Genomic DNA, 26367 nt, shown 5'->3' on the forward strand with positions numbered 1-26367 from the left:
AAAATGTTGTGTCACAATTCAGGGCAATTAGCAAAACAGTCTCACTATTTAATTTGGGTGGAGGCAAAACACAGCAGCCAATAATTACTTCAACAGTTTTACTTGTGGTGGCCTTTGAAGTGTCTGCTGAGTGAAACTTGAAAAGAAAGGAGAAAAAACACACAAGCGAAAAAGGGGAGATCCTAAAACAAACTCTGACACATTGAGAAGGTTGTCTGGGGTGACAAACAGTTAAACGAAAAACTGAAACTGGTCTGCTAAAAAAAAAAAAAAAAAAAAAGCAAGCAGCACTATCTTATGAGCAATTGCTCTAGCTGTCTTGCTAAATTTAGTCTTTCTAAATGCTTAACTGTGCCTAAGTTCCCTTTATTTCTTGGGTGGGGGTAAGAATTACAGCAAGAAAAAAGTTAGCTCATGTCTTAGCTGTATTTAGCAGATCCTAAACAACTGTAAAATGCAAAAACCCAGAAGGCCCTTCCACTTAAGCGTAAGCCAAACTAAACTGGTAACAAGGTATGCAAGAGGCTTCTACATCTATGCAGCTAAGCTCAGGTCTATTTAGCTCAAAAACCACTGAGGTTAGGGAATCTGCATGCGGACTTCAGCAGGTTTTGAACAGTGCTCTTTTCCCATTGCTTAGAAATTGTACCTCTGCAGCGCTAATGTGTACACTCTTTCAAACAATTTTTTTTTTTTTCCATAATTTCAGTAATTTCAGCAATTCTATCAGCAATGCCAGGAATGAATGTACTACTTGGTCTCATTCAGATGAGCATGTCCCATTTATTTAGACTAGACATTCCATTTTTATTACAGCTACAGCCATTTCGTTACTCTGTGCTGAAATCATCGCATCACTTCATGAATCACCTATTGCCACGCTATCTGGGGACCAAAAACATAAGCCAACGTAACATACAGAACTGGAAAACAACAAGATAGCAGGCGGGAAGCAGTAGCAAATATTACACAGTCACTGAAACTTATTTCTACCTGATGAGCCAAAGAGGGAAGTGACATGCAGTGAAGGTCTCCTCAGACTTCAAAGAGCCCTTCATGTTTTACATGTTTCAATTTCCTGTACACCACTTGTCAGCAGAATACTAAACATGCACAAATACCAAAGCTGAAGGGGTCAGCACTGAAGTCTGATCAAACTCAATAGATGTGAAGGCCTCGGCACATTCAAACTTTTAATTGCCCTTCTGAACAGTAGAAATCAGTGCAAAATCATTAAACCAGGTCTTCCGGTACTCACCCTGTCATTGGCATTACATTACGGAAAATACTCTGTATTTTTATATATTTTAATTTAAAATAAATTACTGTGGCAAATGTTTTGATAGGCTATGCAAGAATTATGTTGAATGATTTACCTACCTTCTCTGTGATGTAGAAATTAGAACTATCAGCATGCTGCAGTGCAAATTGATCATGATTTGCAAGAGACCACCTTAGAAATATGAAAATAAATTAATCACAAAATGAAATCTTAAAAAGTACCCTTCACATAATTTTACTATGGTCAAACAAGTGCCTGTCATTCCTATGTATTTCTCATACTTATCCATAGCCTTCAATGATGAGTTCCAAAGTTTAAGACAAAAGCATCCTTACAAAGGGAAAACTTCAGTACAAATATATCCTATTAATGAGATCTTCCCTTTGCATAACTGAAGCAAAGCCCTAAACTTGACCATGGTCGAGAAAGAAATTACGTAACAAATACCTTCCTTCCACAGAAAAGATAAGAAGGCAGGGGGGCAAAAGAAGAGAAACTACTTTGTCGCTACAGTGACACTTCAGTGCTCCAAAAATAAGTTGATAATGATCTGATATTCATCCTAGATCTATAAAAAAAAAGCAAGCGTAACTTTTGCTTGCAGTAAGCAAGATCACTAAATCACTAAAACAGACAAAAAAAAATACAGTACCAGGATTTTGTGCTAGCTTATACAATACCCAATGCATATAGTATTTGGTTAATATATTACACTATGCATAAAATACCACCTTTTTAACTCAGCAGCAATTTGATGAATATAAACTAGTTTCTCCTGTGTGGTAGCACTTGCTTAAAACAGCATTTTTTTTCCCCAAATATTAACATATTTAAACTAAAGTAAGATATTTCTCTTAGCCAATTATTAGTTCACATTGCGGGACTTGTGATTAACACTTCAGTTTCATGTGAGCAGTCACATCAACTGGATCACCTTACAGTAGCCGCTAGCCAGCGCTTAAAAACCAAAGCCACAGCCAGTGCTTTAGTTCCTTAACCCATGAACTGCAGGGACCACAAGTGTAAACTGAGTGGGTGAAATGCATCGCTGTGCAGAATAGCGACAAATAGTCTAAATGAGAGCCACCCACATGATGGAGATGCTTTGTTAGGAACCTCATCTTTCAAGTAATTGATCCAAAATACACTGCAAATTCAAAATCTGAAGATAAAACAACTACAAGATTTAAGAAACTAATGACTAGTCATACAGAACACCTAGATTTTCTTCAGAAAAGATTATCTACTGGTTGGTTTAATAACTCAAAAAGTATAGTATCTAGTATGTACTATATGGCAGAACTTACCCATCGCAGACTTCTTTTATTATTGACGACAGTGGCTTTTTCTGGTTAAGGAGAAAAGAAAGAGAGAAAAAAAAAAAAAGTCACCGAATTGGAATAGCCCTGAGCTCTTAAAATGATTCCAAACCCACCAACTGCAAAGAACAAAACAAGTTAGTAGTATTTCATTTTTTAATATCAAGCTTGCTAGGACCCAGAAATTTTCTGCTGTTTTGGTCTGATAATCTATAAAGACAGCAATTCTACACATACACATGATGACATTATCATCCCCTTTTGTCAACATTAACCCATACGGCATCAACTCAGCTTCTCAACTGAGAAATCAAAGGGTCTTTTGTGTACGCTGCATCTCATTACCCAACAGAAACAGAAGATTTAGATATCAACATGAGCATTTTCCAGGAACGACATCTGAAGCAAGACGACATTCAATATTTTTAAACCTTCTTTTGTCCCTTTCAGATATGGTCATATGATGACAGTAATCCTCTCTCCTAAGTACACACATGCAGGTTCCCCTCTGACAGAACACCAGCTGGAAGGTGTTAAGATCCCAGATGTATCAGTTCTGCTTTATTCTCTACATCTGCGAGCACGAGCATTTGGACTGACTGAAAACAGCTCTGTTACTTTGGGTCCCAAAATAGAAGGAACAGTCTGGTCTGGCGATGTCGCAATGCTCTGAACGTTGTTATAAACACAAGGTGCACATGCAAGTGTTTTCAGAAGGTTCCTGGCTAAAAGAAAATCCATCTTTACAACCCAAAACATAGATGAAGTTGCATGGCAAAAAGAAACAGATCAAATTTCACTTTTGGGTGACTACTGCGTCTTTTTTCTCCAATACTGGGTGACCACACATGTCACACAGGTCTGTTGCTTCATGAAAATTCCCCAAATCACCTAAACAGTATAGAAGCCTCCTCTCTACTTAAGTCCAATAATCACAGTTCACTGAATTCTTAAAAAGCAAACAAAACAAAAAAACCACCATACAACCACTCATAAACCAACACTGTTGCCAAAAGAAGTAGTGTCCCTTTAACGTTTAGGGAAACCTGATTAGGCTAAAAATTAACTCAGTAGCAGGGTACATGAAGGGGAGGGAGAATTATTTTTCTCTTAGATTTGTTTTCTGAACTGCATCACTGCATAGACAGAAAACCAGAGACAGGATTCTCTCATCAGGTCAGAGTCAGGGAAGGATTTGTTATTTCAACAGCCAAGTCAACTAAGCCAGTTTATAAACAGAGAAAAGTGTAACACAAGATCATTTTAATCAAACATGAATGAAAGCATCTGCTGAAAGGATTCTGTCCCGTCCCCCCGCCCCTTACCATACCCTCTCAGTCCTTGGTTTCCATCCTTCCTCTTTCACTGCCGTTACTATTTTCACATGAACACCCAGATGAGCCACATCAGGGAATCTGATCAAACTAAAAATTGGCCCAGCAAAAAGGAAAGAAATAGCAAGTCAGATGAAGCAATCCTGATGAAAACTATGTGCCTAAATGACTAGCAAATACTGGCACATGGGAGAAAAGGCAAGAAGTGAGAAACTGCTCCTTCTGCAGCAGCCAACATGTCCCTTCTCCACAGCAGCTTTTCTCTGTTGCGCTGGCTCAGCTCTTTGTGTAGCCGTAGCCAGGCTGTGAAGTAGATCAGGCAGATCACACGAGAAAGAAAAAGAGCGATTTCTTCCCCACAATTTTTTAGCCTGATCAGTTCCTCAGTCTAGATTACTGTGTCATTTATGTGCGGCTGCTTTGGCCTGCTGTCCTCCTCCCCAAGGGATTTTGTAGCTTCTGCAATCCTGTGAAAGCAATCTCTGATTCCAACTGCTCTCTTCCCTCTATCCTTCCCAAAAAAATAAAATCCCATTTTTCAGGAGGGGTAGAGGGAAGAGGGAGAAGCCAGGTTTGTCTGGAGTGGGATAATGCCAGTTTGCCGTCCAGCACACGTGTGCCAGCCTGCGGGCAGGCTGCTGCCAAGCAGAGAGTACAGCTCTGCATGCTGCCTCCTCTTCTCTCCTCAAGATGTTACTGCGGGTCCCGCTCCTGTATTTCCCTATGTTGACAAAATTTATATCTGGGATATTCATTCTGTTTACAAAGTTAATTGATATCAGATAACAGATTGAATACAATGAAGAACAAAACCAGTAACTGCCTCTCCTCCCCATTATTTCTCATAGGAACTATAGCTTCCCATTGGAAGCTATGACAAAAAGACACTTTAAGAACCCAACCTGGCAATAATAGAAACACTAGGAAGGTTTCTTACTTTCCAAATCATTATTTTGATACTTCTAAGTCCTCTACACCATCAGCTTTTATGTCCTTTCTCAATCCTACTCATCTCCCTCACGCTTTTCCTATTCTATATCACCTTTGCATTATTATATGACATTACTTGAAATGAAAAACTTAGACAAAACAAAAAAAAAACCCAAAACACCCAAGCAACAAATCAACTAGACCCTGTAAGGGACAGTTAAAGAAAATCAAAATGGATCTTCAATAATAATAAAAATTATTAATATAGACAGCCTTTCACAGTACTGCTTTATCCTCCTGTGGTACTATTGCCGCAACACTGAAGTGACTTAAGTACAACTCAGTTATCAGCAACGGGATGAAAAAAAGTGGAACTCTTCTGCGATAGAAAGTTTGCAATTAGTAATTTGATAGCACTAGAGTGAGCTTTACAAATTAATAAACGCAAAATAAATACCACTGCAGTCCTAATAAGCTGCTGCTCTTAATCATCCCTTGGGCTGCACTCCCCCTACATCTAAGTCTCCAGACAAAATTCTTTCCCCCTCCCTACCAAGCAGGTAAATTGTCACCAGCACCCTGTCCACAGCTGTAAGCGGGATGTCGCTGAAAGCAGGTGAGGGCTGCCACGACTCCCTCCCCACGCAATTGCTCTGGCGGGGTCTAGCAAGTGCGGGCTGCGGGAAGGCGCTGGCAGTGGCAGTGCTCCTGCCGCCTTGCCTGCGCAGGGCCAGGCCTCTGCGCCAACAAAACCCTTATTCGCTCTGGCAGCGACAGGCGGGCGAGCGACCAGCTCCCGCGGCCCCTTCCCAGCCAGCTCGCCCCTGTGTCCGGAGTCCCTTTGCGGTCCTGCTACTGAAGGCCGTAAGAGACCTACCTATGCTTAGGCAACAGTGACAGGACACAACTGTTTACTGTACATATAGGAATGTAGCAGTATTAGACGACAAACAAAAGGGAGCTATTATATTTTTTCTTTTTGAACCATGAAGGATGAGGTAAAAGCCTATTTCCATTCTCTGCAAAGTAAATCCACTCAGCAGGCCATTCAAAGACACGGGGGGTTTTTTGCCTGGCTGTAAATATTTGCCTGATGTCAAAGAGAACAGACTTGATGTTTTTGTTATTTTAATCTTCATAAAATTATGTTTATGGAAATTTACATAATATGTTTGCTGCATTTACAGTTCTGAAAAGTCAAATTCACCTTATTAGTCAATGTAATTCAAAGAATTCCTTACAATCAGATAGTCCAAAAATATTTCAAAGTTTTTCCTTCATTGAAATGAGTATCTTGTGCTAGTGCATTTCAGCTTTGGGTTTTTGCCTCTATGTCCTCCCCTACACTAGTTAAAATGAAGTGTGCTTTCACACCTGCTGAGATGCTCATTTAAAGCTCTAAGAAGATCAAGCTGTAGCTTTAATGCATGAAATAACACAGATCAAAGTAAATCTTATGCTCCCTATAGGAGATAACCCCCTTCAGCTAACACATCACAGCCATCTGCGCCAAACACATCGGTTAGTATAAAAGTATTTTCCTAAGTTAGGTATTAAATTGATATCTGAAATCCAGTGGGAAGCAATAATGGGGCATTATGGCCTTACGACTTATTGATCTGCACACATGGGGAGAATCCTGCCATTGACACCAAGCACAGGCAGCACTAGAGCTGACGTGAATTTTCACACCCCGTAAAGCTTTATCGGCATTGACTGGTCAGTACAGGTGTCTGAGATGCTAAGTGTAGCCCTAATGACATCCACCAGGCAGTAGTATCTAGTCACCACTTCTGTGCTTACCTGCATATGTCTCAGGTCATGTCTCCAGGTTTTGTGTGCTAAGATACATACACATCCCTAACTTAGTCTTCTTGAGTACCTGCCCTTGCTACTTGTGCAATATTTTATAGCACTTATAAAGTAACTTGCAGAACACAGACTGAGATTTCCCACTCCGATTTCCTCACCAGTTTTACCCTTTCATGCCTAGACCTTGGGTTCCCCATAGAGGTAACCAGTCACCAGGATAACAGGTAACAGAGAGTATAAAACCCAGCCAAGGCCAGGTCAACACCACATGGTTCTGTCAGTGCAGCACCACAAGCCAAGGCAGCAAACATTCACACCCCAGAGCCGACAGGCAAAACCCTTCAACAACTACAGCTTGCTGACGGGAGAGCTTTTATTAGCTCCATTCACAGCCCTTAAGGTGGCAGTTTTAACATGTCAGTAGAAACACTTTGGTATAAATATAGCAGTAGGGGTTCTGCCAAGCACTCAAGACTTGGGGAAACACGGTTGTTCATGTCCTCTTCCCTTTCGCTCTCTGCTGCAGCTTTCTCACCTACTCCCTTCCCTCCCCCAAAGACATCCTCATTCCTAAATCTGCATTTCACCAGATCTAAGCGTTGCCCCACAGATCACACGTTTAAGATGACAAAATGACTGTACAACAAGGAAGCAGTGAAACATAACATTATTAAAAGAACAAAAAAAATAAAAAAACACCCAGAATTTTACAGGAACTTCTTACTCCACATTGGGTGTCCCAACAAGCCATAACATTCCGTTTCCTCAAGTACTTTGCAAATAGGGACACCAAAAACTTCCAGTCAAGAGTATTGAAGCGTTGTAAAACACCTAGGGATCTACAGCTGTGGATTACAGCATGTTTGCCTGCCACATACTCACACCACATATTTAAAAAACAGTTCTCAGAGGACCCGAAGAGTTACAAAGCAGAACTTTAAGATGTGGCTCTTCACACAACCACTTTATTAGGTGAACATATCTTTGAAAACTGAATGAAGACACCCCAAACCCACAGCTCATGATTGACACAATGCTGGCCTACCAGAGTAGAAAAGTCTCTACGTGCAGGCACAAAAAAATTTATACTGTGGGATTTTTAGTATTACTGTCTTTTGTACTACAATCTTGAGTTCTGTAAGGAGAATATAATTAAATCATAAAGTGTGCCTGGATACTCCAGCTGGCCAGAATGTGAATGAAGTACCTTGTAATTAATTCAGTGGTGCATAACTCCAGGAATCTCATCATTACACATTTCCTTTAAATACAGCAGAATTAACTCTTATGAGATGAGACTCCTGCTGTTTCTTAAAAAATTATATGGATGCAACAATCTTACAGTCATGTTCAGCCTTCATCTTGAAAATGCCATCAGTTGCAGACAGCAGAAATCACGCAATGGGGAGGTTCTGGGTAACACTATGGGACTAACAAAATCAGAGCCAGGGGAAAAAAAAAAAAAAAAAAAAAACCAAGAAAAAAACCCAAGGAGAGAATTAATAAAGTGTTTCATCTCTTATGTTAGAGATGAGGAACGCTGGGATACTATTTCTGCAAGACCTCAAGTGTCTTCCGGCTCTATTCCCACTTCTATAAAAAAATATTTAACTGTTTACTGCATTTAACTGATGTTTCCTAACACAGAAGACAGCACCAAGTAGAAAGTGTAAATAGCATCCATTAGACTGTAACTCACTAAATATTTTTATTTCTTTTTTCCCCCGTTTCTTTTACAATTTCTAACCCTTCTCCACAGCTATTGCCTCTTCAATCTATTAAGTTTTGCTGCTGTCTCTGTATTCAACAGTATAGGACAAAGTTTTTATGTATTTTTCAGTGATGAGGTCCCAGCCACACACTACGGGACGTCCATTTGCAGCCTTGAAAAGCTCCAACCAACCAGCGGCAATGTGGCTTTGGACAAGCCAGACTAATAAAACGCAACGTGATGGTAACATTGCCCTTTTATCCAGGATGGATGGCTGCCACCACAGCAAAGAACCAGAGCTCTAATGATGACTACTCCAACCCCATAGTCCTGTAAGAAAAGAAATCATGGTTTTTGACACCCATTGTAATTAACAATGATTGGTTCATTATGTTAACAAAGCACTGTCTATGTATATACATGTGTCAGTGCACTGAAATATATCCCATGCGTTAAAACATCTGCATTATTGTTTCCAAGGTTATTCTTGTTGCTGAACAGCTTTCCGCCCCCGGTCCCCTGTTCCCCCCCCCAAAAAAATTGAGACCTTTCATTAGTCCAACAAAGAAAATGGCACGGTAAGTTAGTGAATATGATTTCCTTACCAGTTCTATTAATAATCCCTGATGGTTACAAAAGTAAAAGGATTTAAAAAAATGTTAAATATTTTCACTATGTTTAAATGCTGGTTAGTATCTGCTTTATGAACAGTTTCATCTTCGGTTTTGTGAAGCTGAAATACTGACAGTTACAACAAGGAGCAATAAAACTCATTAAATTATTGTTAGCATCCGTTTAACACCTAAAAGCTGATTTTAAACAAGCCCTACCTTTAACAAACTGGCTTAAGCTAACAGTGTTTTTCAGTCTTTTTGATAAGGCAGCCACCTTTAGGCTCATCTATCTTCAGGTGAGTTTCCCACCAGCAGCAACCGAGGTCCTTCTTCAGAATGGCTGAGATACAGCTGCAGTGGCCGGCCTCAAGCACTAACTCCCTTCTCCAACCTGACAGAAAGGAGGGGCTGCTAGCAAGTCCAGGCAGGGAACACTTTTGTAAGACAGTGTAAGATTGCCCCCCTCACCCCGAGCTGCCTCCTAGTCCTCTGTCTTCAAGAAACTGAGATCTTCTCAGCTGTTAAAGGCACTGACTTTTCCCTTAACTACTTTAAACTCACGATGTGTAATAACACTGGAAATCTCCACAATATTCATACCAAAATGTATCAGTAGCTCCAGCTACTGCAATACTATCACTTTTTGGATAAGAGTTCATATAATTTTGCAGGTTTGTGGGAAGCAGGTAAGAGCCTCTTTCCTCCTTCACCCCCTCAGCACTAAAGCCCTTGATTTTGAGGGAGTCAGAGCTTGGGGCTGGAACTAAGCACAGGGAGCGACACTTCACCGTACAGCCTCTGGTGCAGAGAGACATCAATATCCCTTTCTTCTTCACCACTTAAACGATGCTGGTGCTCACTAATATTGCATACATTTAGACTCGTGATGCTAGGATTGTACCGGTATACTGCTATTACTAGTGACAGCACTTGCAGAAACTACAGCTATTCTTAGTCCACACACACAGCAGAAGTGATATGCCACTTTCTTTTCTCTAATTAAGCATTTCACAATCCCTTTTGAACTATGTTTCTCCCCACAGTTTGAGAAACACTGCACTAAATCAATTAACAGTCCCCAAGTATCCAGATTTAGGTCTGAAACCCAAAAGAATTTGAAAGTTCCCTTTAAAAAAAAAATCTTACTGGTTTCCTTTTAATATGTAGTGAAGCACAAGGACTTCTCTGAAGAAAAAAAAAAAGAACAATTAAAATGACATTTATAGTATACACTGGCAGAAGAGACAACTTGAAAGACACTCTTAAAAGATAAACTTGGTGACTAAATCTAAACCTTAGAGAAAGCATTAATGTAAAGCAGCCCATGGTTCTTCCCATGTGCTGCACTGTACTGTATTAACATGAAATTGTCATTTGACAGTGCTCTTGTAAATTTTGCCCACTGTACCAGATCTGCTCTTTGAAAAGCAAACCACAGCTTTTTTTTTTTTTCTTTCTTTTTTTCTTTTTTTTTGGTTAATGTAAAGATTCACATCTGCTAATTTAATCTATATTTAATGATTTGGTAGATAAAAGTAAATCTGGAGGAAGAGACTATACAGCTAAGTTTAACTACAAACCATTCCTTTCTGTAAGAACAGTGTTGAACTCCAACGGTGAGGAAGTTCATCCCCAAGTTTAGGGAAATCTGGTTTTAGTACAACTTGTGTTAACACACAAGAGTGGATTTGAATGAGATAAGCTAAAACAGTTATTGTCCCCAAATATACATCTTGTTCCTCTCCTGGAAGCTGCTTCCCTTGCAGCAGGAACAGTGAAGCTGTAAATCCACAGAACAAAGTATCCAGGTAACCCAAAATCAGCACTGGCTTACCTAAAATAAATTTGTGCTGTAAAAAAACCCCTGACAGTTGAGAATGAGTTATACATAATGGGCACAAATTAAAGCATGCTAATTTCCATCTGAACACAAGAAATAACATCCTCTTATGAAATGGCTATTTCTGGGACAAATAAAGAGAAGACAGAAGAGGTTAGCCAACATGCTGGTTCACCTGTACAGAGCCCTTGTGGCCCTACTCTTAACATCTTCCAGAATGATCAGCCAGAAGACTGGGAGAAGAAGGTAACAGGCAGTCAGCATCTACCATTCATTTCTTCCCCAGACTGCACCCCTAAAAAGTCCACAAAAAGATCTCCATGCAAATTCAGACACCAACCCATTTCTATTCCTCCCCTTACATGACAGGAAGACTTAAAAGCGGAAGATCATCCCTATAGGTAGCTCTTAAAGTCATAATAAAATCTTTCCATTAAAAATTAATTTTGACCATAGTACTAATATTGCCAGAAGGGATTTATGCAGGGGGGAAGAATCTAGATGTTACTTTTCAAATTTATAATTGAGGGAAGCGATGGAAATGAGGGGAAACACAAATGAAAAACAAAAAAAAAAAACAAAACAAAAAAAAAAAAAAAAAAAAAAAAAAAAAAAAAAAAAAAACACAAAACCACAACACACCAAGTATTCCGGAAGAGAGTAACTGAAATCAGTCAAGTCCATCTCTCAAGGAGAAAGCAGAAAAGTATATTAACTTGCACACGCTTTAAAATCAGCTTTAATTCATACAGGCAACAGCCAGTTGCTGGGTTTACTGCAACTTAATTAGTCCCCACCTGGTAAGAGAAAGGGCAGTAAATAATATGCAGTTTTGCCCTTCTTGTTTAAAGCAACTTTCCATGAAAAAAGCAGTTGTAAAACCCTGACATCAAGTAGTACATTTCAATGAATGAGAAGAAAGGTTAGGCACAGAGCCTGGTTGTGAAAAGCACTTAATTATGTATTAATTGTGCAGGCAAAGAGTCTCTAAGTGAGACTAATTTTGTGTGATTAAAGTTAAGAGCATCACTGATGAACCCAAGTCGACAAACCTATAGAAATGCAGTGGGAAGCATCAACTAGAAAAAGCTCTGTGCCTCATGAAGTTCAGGTTGTCAGAAGTCATGCACCTGAAGGGGAGGTTTTTAATGTAAAGTTTAATAACATTTGGTGGAAAAAATACTCATGAGCTCTTTCCAGGACCAACACCTTCCAGTACACCATTGTCAATCACTGTGGTTTCACAATGACATTTCCTCATTTTGAAAATATTTTATTCTCTTCATTGCTAAGCAAAATATACATATACACAGCAGATGAACTGGGATACTGTGCAACTGAATATAAATAAATGCTACAAAGCATATACAACAAGCAACCTTAAAAAACCCAAACAAACAAACAAACACCACAAAAGAACCCCAGATTTTCCTCTGATCTCTTATATGGTATTTGCACTTCAATATTTGTAATAGCCTCAGTACCCTGAAAGATAAAGAACTTGCGTCATGCTACAGTGAGGCTTTTTCGTTGTTCTTTTTAAAGTAATAATACGGTTCTGTTCTTTTAAATACTGATTTTCTTGCTGGTAAGGGATCAGAGAGGGAGGAAACTGGTAAGGCAAAGTTTTTAGGATTTTCTGAATATATGTCAAATGGTCCTTGAATGAGCAGATCCCACCTGGGAGACAGGCACTGGCTGCAATGTCTGGTCAATGGGCAAGTCATTTCTCTTTTCTGCCTTCCTTTTCCTTCCTCCCCTTTACCATCTCCGACAGCTAGCCATCTGAGGTATGAATCATCTCCTCCATTACAGCTCTTCAACTAAATAGATGTTTTAAAGGAAACAGATTGGGGAAAAGTTAGCATTAAGTAAACTAAAGGCAGAGCTGTACGTTTAGAAGCATGTATCACCCTCTATGTTTTCAGGGCTCATTCCCACCTTGCTCCCATCCCCGACCAAGGCAAATGTGCATATTTCTGTGTATGGGTAGATCCTGCCCCTGGGTCAGGGCAGCCCCTGGTATCAATACAGACTGGGGGATGAAGGGATTGAGAGCAGCCCTGTGGGGATACTGATGGATGAAAAGCTGGACATGAGCTGGCAATGTGTGCTCAGAGCCCATAAAGCGAACTGTATCCTGGGCTGCATCAAAAGCAGTGTGGCCAGCAGGTCAAGGGAGGCAATCCTGCCCCTCTACTCCACTCTGGTGAGACCCCAGCCTGAGTGCTGAGTCCAGCTCTGGGGTCCTCAGCACAGGAAAGACGTGGACCTGTTGGAGCAGGTCCAGAGGAGGGCCACAAAAATGATCAGAGGGATGGAACACCTCTCCTACGAGGAAAGGCTGAGAGAGCTGGGGTAGTTCAGCCTGGAGAAAAGAAGGCTCTGGAGAGAACTTATTGCGGCCTTTCAGTATTTAAAGGGGGCTTATAAGAAAGATGGGGACAAGCTTTTTAGTAGGACCTGTTCTGATAGGACAAGGGGTAATGGTTTTAAACTAAAAGAGGGTAGATTTAGACTAGATATAAGGAAGAAATTTGTTGTGATGAGGGTGGTGAAACACTGGAACAGGTTGCTGAGAGAGGTGGTAGATGCCCCATCCCTGGAAACATTCAAGGTCAGGTTGGATAGGGCTCTGAGCAACCTGATCTAGTTGAAGATGTCCCTGCTCATTGCAAGGGGGGTTGGACTAGATGATCTTTAAAGGTCCCTTCCAACCCAAACTATTCCATGATTCTGTGGTATTAGGAAGGGATGTTTCTTTCCCATCTTCATTTCTTGTCACCACACCTGTATTTTCCATGTTAGAAAGGTCAAGGATGAAACTCTCAGTCTTCATTCCCCCACTTCCCCCTGCATCAGGAGCAGGCTGCTGCTAGCCTTCTCCCTTTCAATGTTATTTTCTCTCTTCTTCCTCCTGCCCATAAACTGGTCCGATGAAGCTTGCACACAACTTGGCAGGCTCGGTTGGAAAAATTCTACCCGACATAAGTCAGCATTGATCTTACTTGTCCCCTCTAAATCTTATATAATAGAGGTAAAAGCAAGGTTCCAGGACAGTAAGCTAATATTTCAAATAAAGTATGAGGTTTTTTGGAGAGTTACTTTAAGCCCTTTTGTAAATTAAAAACAATCATTCTGGTATTATTTTACTGCTGCTTGGAAGGCAACTGCATAATATTTATTCATTTTTGTCCCCACTGTACTTGGTAGCAATAAGCTGTTGTTCATCATGACTAACATGCATCTTTCCCTGAACACAGTGTGCACAGTGTCTACCATTTGTTATATAATAAGAAAAAAAAAGAGTAAAACATTCTTCACTCCAGAAGGCAAGAGATTTGTATCTGTAGATATATGCTTACTAAAAAATTTCAGCAAATTAAAATGGAAAAGCTTGGGAGGTCTGGAAATCAAACCATAAAGTGCTAAGTGCTTGGGAACTCCCCTTTCCTCTAAAGGGGCTTTCAGTGTGCCTGAAAAACATGCTGCTGTTATTCCAGCCGCCCTCTAGTACCATGTTTCCCCAAAGTTCATGCAGCAATTTCCCAGGCATATGCCACAGAAGCGTTAACTAGAAGTGAAACTGATTGCACCGCATGAAGAAATTAGGATCCCATTTCAGCAAAACATTTTCAGCATGAATTCAAATTTTATCCTCTCCAATAGAACTTTATAACGTACTTGGTCCCCAGATACACTAGGGTCTAAAGCACATTATTCAACACTTTCCTTCACTCTGAATACTATTTACAGAAATAATAATTATTCTAAACAGGTAACATGCTGTACGATTTCAAAATGTTATGGGTAAGCTGTTAAATATTAAAGGAGTTGCTTTCAATATTAATGCATGTGCCACAAAAACAATCTCAGAGAAGCCCAGAATATAAAACACGGCACTTGTATAACTTGATTTGGTTTGTTTCTTCCCCCACTCCACAATTTCCTACAGAGTCTTTAATTCATAATTTTGAATTTGTTAGCTTCTGTACACTGCCTCAAATCAGTCCATGGGGCCACTGCATTAGAAATAACCACTGAACAGGACAACCCCTGAGATTCCTGTATGGAACAGCAAAGATCCTCCTGCTCATAGTGCACCACTACTTAAGTTCCAAAATCTGCACTTGCTGCAGCCATTCAGTATGATCATACTACAAATGCAAATCACTGACTAAAAATTTGAAAAGACGTTCCACCCAGGGGTAACAACATTACCACAGTTTTATAGTTGAATAAACTAAGGCACGAAAGCGTTAAGTGGGTCACACAAGCAATAAATGCCTTATCTAAGCAGCTGTTTAAAAAGAAAAAGCAAATAAAAAAAACAGCTAAACACATCAAAAACACTAAGCAGTAAGAGAGGAAGAGGGTTACACCCCTTATAAAAACCACCTTCTACCACACATGCACTCACAGAAACATACGTGTGCATCTAAGTAAACATAGATGCGGAGACACACACGCGCAGAGAAGAACTTATTTACGCACGGGGCCGGCCGAGCACACGTACGCAGGCACTTACTTGATCTATTTCCATTAACTTGGGGAAGGCACCCGGCCATTCGATCGCCACCTTCACTATATCAGCAGGAGGGGGCATTGCGACGCTGCTGTTCTTCAGAACCGGTACAACTGGACACTAAATACTGCAGAGAGTCGCTCTCATTCACACCTGCAGGGAGAAGAGGAGGAAAAAAAAAAAAAAAAAAAAATACAGCAGTTCAGACAGAACTCCGGCACTGCCGCTTCGTCTCCTACATTTTGCCTGGCTGGGCAGGTGGATGAAAACGTATATGTGTATGTGTGTGCAAGAGCAGAAGAATGGCACATATTACAGAAGCAAACACAGGACACAACGCCACAACACGCTGCACAGCTCGACAGTCTGTTAGAAAGATGGCTGAAGCACTGAAATGTACAGTGAATAATAGGCATGCATTAGATTTAAATAGAGAAACTATTTTTAAATATTATTAAATATGCTGGTGGGGAAAAGCGACAAACTAGAGGAAGCTCCTGTTACAGTGTCGCTCCTGGAGTCCCGGGGAACGTGACCGAATCGGTTAAAGCTGGCGCTCCAGAAGAGGAGATTGCCCAGGAAGTTATGGCCAGGAAACACTGTTTCTTTTAACTATAGCAATGATCTTCTGGGTGTTCACAAATAGATCACTGCACTATAGCAACCAGGATGTCAGGAAGAAGGCAGAACACACAGCAGTTTCCACATATACATACACACACACACACATCTCCTCACCTAACGGATCCAGAGATACCCATATAGAAATACTTCTTGATGGTAAGTCTCAGACACGTGAACACGCAAGGATATAGTGTACATTCACAATGATATGATCAGCTACGTAAAACGTCATAGTTCTGCAAGAATATAAATATCAATGGGATCTCATGTTGCATAGTGCAGGCTGTGAATTTTGGGGAAGGAGAGGAAAGGTGAAGAACCAAATCCTCAGGTTTTGCAGAATTTAAGTTCTGTCTCTTTCAGTTCATCAAAGTTTGTAACCTCACAATAACAACAAACGTTTTTAAAGCGGGTGCAGTGCCTCTCTGGGCTTGCAGACGAACCTTCTGCACCCCTCTCCCAGCCCGGTGGTAGCAGGACATCCACTGAAGTAGCAAAGCTCTGCAATTCTCAGACACAGCAACTCGTGCACCCTCCTGCAGACTGGGAGGTTTCAGCTTGCTTTTCCAAGTCCTCAGTGCCGACCACAGCGTTTCCCACGCGCTCTGCCGAGACCCAGCAAAATGCCATCATGTATAACAAAATGAGAGAAGCTGTAGAAATCCCCAGAGGTGCAGTCCCACTTCTTCTTAGCAGAAAGGAGAAGGAAGTGGTGAAAGCATGGACACATGCTTGCACATATACCCTTTGAAAGAGCTAAGGCAAGAGACGAGCTGACAGAATATACCAGACATCCAAAAGCCACAAACAGGTACAGGAAAAAAAGGCTCTGACCGCCTTCCGTTGCTGCTTCAACTAACCGAGTCTAACAGCCTTCCTCCAATTGCAGCAGAAGCGTGAGCTCAGATCAGCCTGAAAAAAATCATGAAACCATCCCTTTATCAAGAAATTTTCTACCTTCGTCTCAGACTACTTAGAAGTGGGAGTTTGTCCAGCCTTCATGTATACGGCTCTACCTTTTTTCTTGTGCGTCTTCTGGTCTACTCTGAAAAGGCTGTCCTCCGTGTTTGCAAGCCCTGTTACATTCTACACAGGGTTCTCAACACATACTATAAAAGCAGTTTACGAACTTTAACACTCCAGCAATTTATTTCCAACACCGGCAGTTCTGATGCTGACAGGATTGCACATCACCACAAAGCAAAGCGCAAGGCAGTAAATAAGACAATGGACGGTCTATAAATAAGACTGGATTGCAGGAAGTGCCTTGAAAGACTAAACAACGTGATTAAGAAACAGTGATATTGTCTGCCTTTGGTAGATGTTACAGGGACCAGGAATAAACACAACTAAAGCATGCAACTGGCTTGCTGGTCATTAAGAATAGTCAGACATTCACTTTTGGCTGTCTTTCCCTCCCCGTAGAACCTGAGCGGATGCAAAGCTCCTGCCATTTCTCCCCCGATACCTCACGCTCCCGCCATTTACATCTCCCACAAGCGCTCCCCTTGCTGTGTAGTGCACTGACTCAACTAACCAGCAAATAGGTATTTTCAGTCATCTGGGTTTTACCACATTCAAGTCAAACAGCTTCCCAGAGGTGGCACAACGCACCGGGGGGAGGAGAAGCGAGATTTGCTGGCAGCAATGAGCTGTTAATCCACATCGAAAGTCAAATGAAACTTAGTGCCTTTTTGCTCTCACACTCACAGCGATGGTGTCTCCCACCTCCTCAGCAGAACAGTCCTCAGTAGTCTCAGCCTGGTGAAGTTTTGGCACTAAACTGCCTGCAGCACTTAAGTGGAGCTGGCTGACCCAGTGCGTGACTACAGGCTTCTCCCCGCGCGCCCGGCACGGCACCGCATCCCAGGCAGGAGGGACGCTGGAAGCCGGCGGGGCCTCAGCCAGAGCCTGAGTTTACTGGCCACAACACTAAAAGGGCAGCAGTAGTTCCTGCCAGACAAACTTGACTGAGGATAGCTTCGGATGCACAAGTCCTTATTTTCAACAGTTTTATTTTCCCCCTAACATGTTTCTTCTACAGTTTTCATGAAAAAAATCATCTGTAGGCCACATACATATAGAGAGAAGGAAGACCTATAAAAATCCTAGAATCCACCTAATGCATGAGCAAGCGCACTTTGTTTTGACTAGGAGAGCCAGGGAAGCAACTCTGAGCACTGCCGCCTCTCACTGCGAGAGGCAAAGGGAAGGCAGGGAACTCGCAGCCCGATGCCTCCCCTAGGAGGTTACCCAACTCCAAAACTCACAATGAATGCTGGAGAAAAAACCCAATGATTCATGGCCACTGGCCATGACTATGAAAGCAAAACAACATCATGCAGCAATAAATTTTCAGAAAACTTCCACTCTCACATACAAACATGGGCATTAACCCTCATCTTGCTTTAGTGAGTTGTGGTTCGTCTTAACGAGTCACGCAGGAAGAAAGAAAATGGTTTAAGAAAGAAGAGTCGAGGAAAGTTGACGGTAAGTTAATCAAATTCAGCTATGGATTTGCATTCCAAAGCAAAGTACAAGAGAAGTCTACCACAGCATTCAGAAGACAATTTCAATGTGACTAGTTTTTAATGCAGGCTAGCACAGATCTCCTACATAATTATAATTATTAATATACGTATGCTTATACAGTCATAAAATACAAAGCATAGTGACAGATCTTTAATACGACTGGATGTAGTTCCACTTCTCCCAGCAGGAAAGACCAACCTGGAGACATCAGTTTGGTCTGAATGCTGAAAAGCATATATAAAATCATCACTACAAATTTCTTTCTGTTTCTCAGTGGACATCCTAGTCAAATGTGCTAACTTTTTTTTCACAGTTTATAATCTTATTAATCCAATGCAGGATGCAAAAGGTAATTTAGCTTCGTTCTACCTTTGTGGCAATGCCAGAAACAATTTTTTTTTTTTTTAAGGCCAAAATAGATGTTTAGCTGTCATCACAAAATTATGATTGCAAAGAAAATTCTGCAATCTACAGTGCTAACAATTACAAATTACCTACTATTTATTCCAGTGGTACACAGAGTGTTAGACACTGCCCAGTAAAATAAGGAATGCACAATCTCTGGTGTGAAATGCCTCCAATTTAGTAAGCAATTCTCATGATGTGAATGAAGAACTAGAACCGATTTCAACTGCTTTTTGTTATGCCAGCAGCAAAAAGGATACAGACGTCGCTAAAGGGTCTAGTTACGGAGTTTTCTCAAGTGCAATTCCTTTTTCTCTCCCAGTGGGATCCAAGAAGCACTGACGTGTAAGAGCAACTTTGCAACTCATTTTTACAACGTTTATTTTGAAGGCAGAATCTGAAGGCAACAGGATGCACGTGTGAGCACAAGTGTATGAAGTGGAGGAGGGGTCTGATGAAAAGGAAGGCAACTTCCCCTTACTTTCCCTAATGCATGCATGCAGCTGTAACCTGGAGGAGGTTTAAGCAACTTCCATGCTAAGCAGCACACCATTTTATAATTTGAGGAAAAAAAGCCACAACCAAAACATCCCTACCACTTGAGTACACTTTCTTACATCAATAGGATTTTCCAAACTATGACAGATTAGCCCATTAACGTGCAAATTCTGCAAGTTACTGTTATTACCACATATAGTATATATCTGCATTTCAACCATGCTATGCAGTGCTTCCAGTGGTCTACTATGTCAGAGTAATAAACTCTCAAGTTGGAAATCAAAGTATGGTAAATTTAATGCAAAAATGCATCAGCACAGACATGCAAGCTCTCAATTTACCTGCCTGGCTCCGAGGGATTAATTCAGCACATATGTCAGTAAAACATATTGAATTTTCCCCTTCTACCTATGCATTGCACGTGGAAAACAGGATTTTATTTGTGTATGAAATGAGTTCTCAGTAGAACTTTTTTTTTTTTTTTAAACTTGTTTTGCAATTTCCCTAGCTCTTTTCATACAAGGATCTCAAAGTATTTTAAGTAACTTATAGCTATCAGAGCACATCTCTCAATAAACAAACTGTATTCCAACTCTATAGACAGGAGAAAAAATGAAGGCTAATAGGACTTATGTGACTAGCAGTTCTAGACGTATATGAAAACAGCAGCCTACAACAGCTCATTTCTTCTTTTACAGAAAAGAGGTCATGTTCAAACAGCAGGCCAGGTCATTTCATGAACAGCTTGAGTAAGGAAGTTAATGATTAAAAAGCGACCGAAGGAACGCCACGTGCATTTGAGAATTTAATAAAACAAAGCATGTGTTTCTCCTCCCTGGACAAAAGGCAGCATATACAGGAATCATCCGAAGCTGGCACAGACCCCCACCGCTATCCCCCTTGCAAGCAGGTTTTTCCCCACGGCATTTCTCAATGGCGAAACAAGGCGAAGGGAGGGGAGGGCAATAACGTGGCCAGGACCAGGCAGGACACAGCGGGCGCCAGCAGGGAGCTGAGCCCTGGCCGGCGGCGCGGGGACCCGCAGCGGGAGGAGAGGCAGACGGGTCCCTCTGCTCGTGACCTTACGTAAGTAACCGCTTCTTGTCAGACCTCATCAGCTTCCTCCGCTCGGCTCCCGTCACCCCAGACAACAGAAACTAAGTGGCAAGTTCAGCTGGAAGGTCCCTCGGGGACCAAGTCTGATTAACGATTTTAGAAAGATAATCCAACGCTGGATTAATATCCCCCAAGAGAGTTATTTTTGGAGTTAAACTGCATGACTGAACAGAGGAGTCTAAGGAGCTGTAAACATGCTCCACCACCTCTGCAGGAAATAAAAACAGGGCACAGAAGCCAGGGGGCTGGATGTACACTTTGCGTACATAAAGAGGCTTTCATGCTGCCTTCTTCCCTTTTGTTACATGTTCAGTGCTATTCGCGCCTAAACTAGACAGGAGTCAAAGGCCCAGCAGACCCATGTCAATAAAATCCACAGATGCTTTGCCACAAATGCAAGATAAAGCTCTGTGGGAGCTATGAGCTATATTCTAATAAGTGATGGAAAAGAGGGGGCAATCTCAGAGAGCGAACAACCCAGGGGGGCTGCTACCTGCTCTGCAGCAGCCACTGACCCTGCAGGGAGACCTGACCCTACTCCACTGACTTCCATGGTTCAGAGTGGTCCATCAGCTTCCCAATGGGAATGTTTCTTTGATGCTGAACCTGCAATCTGCTGATCAATAATGCATCATTAGCCCAGGAATGCACTATTTAATATTATGATAAAGTGAGCTTTGGACCCTTCAGGCTTAAATACACCACTTTTAGTCTCCAAAATACCTGGAAACCTAGTACTGGAGGAGATTTTAGGAATATGGTTATAAAATATACACAACAGGACAGGTTTTGTCACTGGCGAAGCCACCCAGGAAAGATGGTGAATATTCATGTGGTTGTCACCTGTCTCATTCTCACATACTCATAACCTTTCTTCACAATTTCATTCCAAGTATTTTACCTTTCCCACAGTCATCTTGTTGTTCCTCTCCTTAGGAAGCATTTTATGTGGTTGAGGTTTCACTATCATTGACAGGCCCACTTTCAAAAAAGTACTCTTTAAAACCAGAGAGAAAAATAGGCTTTAAAGGGTGCTTGAAAAGAAAAGGTGGAGGGAAACACAACAGACTGGATGTACTCAGAATACAGACAAGCAGGCTGTCTGGTCTTGAAGCATACCAGAAAAATTCAGGTACTTATTTAACTTGAACTCCCCCACTTCTTGGAAGATCACGCTCCTTCTATTAAGGAACTTTTAGTTACACATCTATAATTCAGAAGAGAGAGATATAAACCTTGGTTTTGATTATTGAAGGTATCTGAACCTTTGTGGCAATTTAAATAACACTCATATACCATCCAGTCAGATAAAGATGCTCTGTTTACTAAAGATGTTAATATCTGAGCTCTTCAAACTAGAGATCAGGAAAGTACCAAACTCAAATATTCAAAAGACTATTCCAAGAAATTAAAAAAACAAACAAACAAACAAAAAAAAAAAACAAAAAACAAAACCAAAACACCCCACAACAACCACCATACCAACAATAACCCGGCAGTCAAAGAGGTAAGGTCTATCTAGCTTCACAAAAAAAGCATGACTTTTCAAAGGTGCCGAGTACCTGCCTAGCATGTGGAATTTAAAGACCATGGCAGGTACCAAGTACAGAACAAAATCAAACACTACTCTGAATAAAACGTTAGAATCCACTTAAACTTTTCACAGTTTATCAGGGCCTGCTGCTTCGTTTGAGGTTGTTTCTCATCATTGGGCTGTACTCCAGATGTTTCTAAACTGAAGCAAGCAGCAAAAAATATCCCTTAAAAGCCAGCTGAACACAATTTTCTTTTCCTGCCTCTCAGGGTAGTCTCACATAACCTGAGAGGTAGGAGGGAATTAATGGGAAAAAGATGAAGCCTCAATTTCAGCCAGTGGCGCTGCTGTTCTTAAAGGGTTGTAAGCATAGAATTAAAGTTTTCAGCAGTAAGAAAGTTGGAGGGGAGAAAAAAGGAAAAAGGAAACTGGTACTGTGAAATAACAACTAAAATAAACCAATGCTAAATATTACAATGCAAAAGGATGGATGCAAGTTGTTGGGTTGGTTTTTGTTTTGTTTTGTGGGGTTTTTTTTTGGGGGGGGGGGGGGGGGTGTGCTTTTTAATGCTTAAGCTAAGCACACTCCAAAGGAGTCCAATGTAAGTGGAAATGGAATAAGTTTATTAGAGGCTGGTTAAAAATATGCTGAAGAGAAACAGAGAAAGTTCATCAAAAGTGCTGTGACTCAGGAAAGCAATTTTGAATAGAATACGACTAAGAATGAAGAAATTACAAAAGCTTACAGTCCTCTTTTCTAGCACTAGCATGATCTGGCCATGGTACTTGGGACTTTCCTGGCATTTGGATAAATCAGGGGGCTAGAAAGGACACACAAAGGAGCATCTTGAGTCAAGATGATAACACTTTATTGCTTCACTTCAGCAGAGGCCGAATCAAGACAATGATGACTGGCTATATCCCAAAGGCGATAACAGATACAAGAAGATAAGCTCAAGGTTGGGAGAAACTCTAAACTTCCTGCTAGAAGCAAAATGAAGCGGCAATATAAAAACCAGAGAATTTTTTACCCTATCGATGTTTATGACACATACAGAGGAACTAACGGCACGGTCAGGAAGTTAGCAGTCAAATGGAGGAAGAGAAGGCAAGAGAGATGCATGAATGCTAAAGGAAATAACCAAGTTAACTAAGTTAACTGACAGCACAGACAGGATGTCGAAGGTTGAAACCTACAGAATTATCTTCTAAAGAAATCATTCTGCAAAGAAAAGTGCTGTGGAAAAGAGAGACACGTTGATACTCCACAGTAAATAAGCAGAGCCTGATGCTCATCATGCTCATCAGAATTAAAACAAACAGCAAAAGAAAGATTGGATACCATTTATGAGTCCAATGAGGACACAAAAGTTTTGAAGACACCAGGTTTTGCTTCAGGCACTGACACCACTCTTCAGAGATGACAAAAACCAAAAGAAGGAAGAAAAAACAACCTGTCAGTAATCTTGCAGCAGAAAGCAGCTCTATCTACAGAGGTGTTCCTACCAGCAACGTTTCTCTCATACTTACTGAAATCAGTGCATCAAAACAGCTAACAGTCAAAACACCCCACATTTTCCTGACTTCTCAGCACTATACAGTCTCTGAATCCACCCCTGTAGACTCCTAGCTCTCTGCCAGTTCACACTCTCATATTCACAAAGAACAATTTGCCCTTAACACTTGTGGACTTTCCAGTGCCTGCTCTCTGAAGGACATTCAGCAAAACAATGAGACTGCAAATGGGAAACACAGTGATGGCCACCCAGGAAAAAAAAGCACGGCACAGTTAATATTAGAGACCTTGTCTATAGCTAAAACTTAGGGAATAACTTGAGATATTCTGCATTAAAGAGAGAGCATCTCCAAACAATATTTGTTGTTGAGACTAATCTGGGACATTATTAAGCCGACTTTGGAAACAGGAATAGAGAGATGCTAAGGAAACAAACATGGACACAGTCACATCCCAAAAAAACTACTGTGCATATGCCCATCCTTAACACTGATGCCACGCTGCTTTGCTGAGTACTGCTCAGTCTTGTGTACCTGCAGGCCTGGAACCACCCGGGGTCATCCCAACCAGGTATCACCCTCCCTTTCAATGCTGACACATACCTTGGGGCCATTGTAATTCTAGATCAGGAAGAGCTTGCATACCTGAGCAATCTTCTCAATTATCCAGCCAGGTTAACCATAAGATCACTGTAAGGTAAAATACAAGCAAAAAGATACTGAAGAGCCCAAGAACAGGGCAAGCTCCAGGTTCATACAACCAGAACGCAGAGGGTATCTTGGACAGATGCTAGAAACCGTTCAGAAGAAACCTGACTACAAGATAACAGCAGTGCCAACACTCTGCTCACCCAGCCGATTTTCAGGGGAGCGGTGTCCTGTGTAAACCCTTGGTAAACTGCATTAAATGTGACGCTTGGTATCAGAAAACCTGGGTATTTTAACAGGGGACTATCCCTTGTTCATCTCTGTATTGCAAAACCACAAGTAGCAGATGACCCTGCTGGAGCAGGGGGGTTGGACAAGATGACTTCCAGTAGTCCTTTCCAGCCTCAACCATGTGATTCTGTGAGTACACTGATATAATGACTCTAAGCACTCTAAGTCCTAGCCTGCCCATCTGTGTTCAAGTATTGTGCCTTTTCTGTACTCAACCGTGCACAAAATGCGCAAAAAGAGCTGCTTTTGTAGCAGGTTGCCTTCTATGCCATAACAAGATTCTCTAAGCACACTAAAACCAGCCGTTGGTTACAACTTAGGAACAACAATCTCCATAACTCTTCCCGGCTGGCATCCAAGAGCACTCATTCGAAAAACATCCCAGTCTTCCACAACTTGAACTAAGATTTTAAAGATCAAGATGAAACTTTACTTCTGACAGGAAAACTACAGTAAATTGCTTTTGTGCTACAGTTTAATACATCACACTCAAGCACTCGGTACAATTTGTGGTCGGCCCTAATTTTACTGCACAGTTTATTCAACACTAAAATCCACATGGCCAAGGGAAGGAGGAAAGAGTGATGCAAACATCACCCTTCTACTGGTTTGACTCACGGGCTCTGAAGAGTCATGCTGTTTAAGCAGCAGAAAACAGTTGAAAAGCTTACTGTCTCTGCCTTTTAGCAGGGACAGCAGGACACGCGATGTGTTCATGCTGAAATTACAACCCACGTGTCAACTTAAAACCCCACCGAATCTAATTTATGCTATTATGCTGAGCTATTAAAAAAAAAGGGGGGGGGGGGGGGGAGGGGAGGGAGAGTCACCAATTCAGCCACTGCAGTTAAAGCTAAAGAGAGGTGTTATGGTTGCCTCCTGTTTTACTATCAGAAGAAAAGTGGAAATACTTTAATAAAGAAACCTGACTCATGAAAAATACTAGCTAATTTAGTAAATATGTTTATTTCATTGCTCAGGTAAAAAGTCATTATCAATGAAAAATTCACCTTCGTAGTATATATGATCTGCTTCTCCAGGTATCTTCTATCTCATAAGCAACTATAGTTACAAAGGTTCTCTAAGACTCCCCAAATGGCTACCAGCTAATGCTCACTGTCAAAAGCTGAAGATGGCACAGCTGTGTTCCCCCATCTCCACGCTCCAGTTGAAGCTCCTGCTCCAGCCTCTCTGGGAGCATGCATAGTTATGCCAAGAATGAGCAAAACACTCACTGTTTCCAAACTGGCTAACCAACGAACCGAGTGCTTAACCTTCCCACAATACATGCATCCAGACAAGGCAACCAGCACTGCCTGCACACCGAGGACGGACCTGTGCCAGCCACATTATTCTGCAATATGACTCGTGGCAGTTTCCTTCTCAGGAGCCAGAACACCAATCGTCACTGATTGCTGCTGCAACTCAATCAACTGCTATATCCAAACACCTATTCAAAATGAACCAGCACCTGCTGTGTGATGCTTTTCTCTTATCCTAAAAACAAATAGAGTGCCTCAAATATTTAATACCCTCTTGATTCCACCCAGGAGTTACTGCCAAGTATTTTACCTGCTAAGAACTTACAGATGCTATCTACAGAACGGGGAGAAGCTGGCAGCAACAGGCAAAAGGACACTATGCCTTTGCTGCATAATAGCATGCATGCCTCTAACTTATTACATAGCAAAAAAACCGGATCCTCATAACTCTTTTATGTTAAAAATATAGTAATACATACATCATCCTCAGCCACCATCCTTATGTTCTCTGCTAAAATGAAATCTTTCTACTCCCAAAACCTCAGGCTTCTGCCATTCAAAGTCCAGTTCCACAG

General features: G+C 41.3%; 1 protein-coding gene across 3 annotated transcripts in view; it reads right to left on the reverse strand.

Moving 5' to 3' along the window:
* Window positions 1-26367, reverse strand: part of ELMO1 (engulfment and cell motility 1) — a 310449-nt gene that overhangs the window by 246101 nt on the left and 37981 nt on the right. For 2 of the 3 annotated variants that reach the window (XM_082337795.1, XM_082337794.1), the window contains exons 3-5: window positions 15371-15520; window positions 2590-2630; window positions 1381-1453 (exon numbers count right to left, since the gene is read on the reverse strand). In XM_082337795.1, coding sequence (XP_082193921.1) covers window positions 1381-1453; window positions 2590-2630; window positions 15371-15448 — 192 coding nt within the window. In that variant the 5' untranslated portion in view covers window positions 15449-15520. Of the gene's footprint in view, window positions 1-1380; window positions 1454-2589; window positions 2631-15370; window positions 15521-16434; window positions 16522-26367 lie in introns of those variants that run through there. The other variant, XM_082337796.1, reaches the window with a different exon arrangement.

The sequence above is a fragment of the Platalea leucorodia genome (assembly GCF_965183815.1).
Source record: "Platalea leucorodia genome assembly, chromosome: 1".
Classification (NCBI taxonomy): domain Eukaryota; kingdom Metazoa; phylum Chordata; class Aves; order Pelecaniformes; family Threskiornithidae; genus Platalea; species Platalea leucorodia.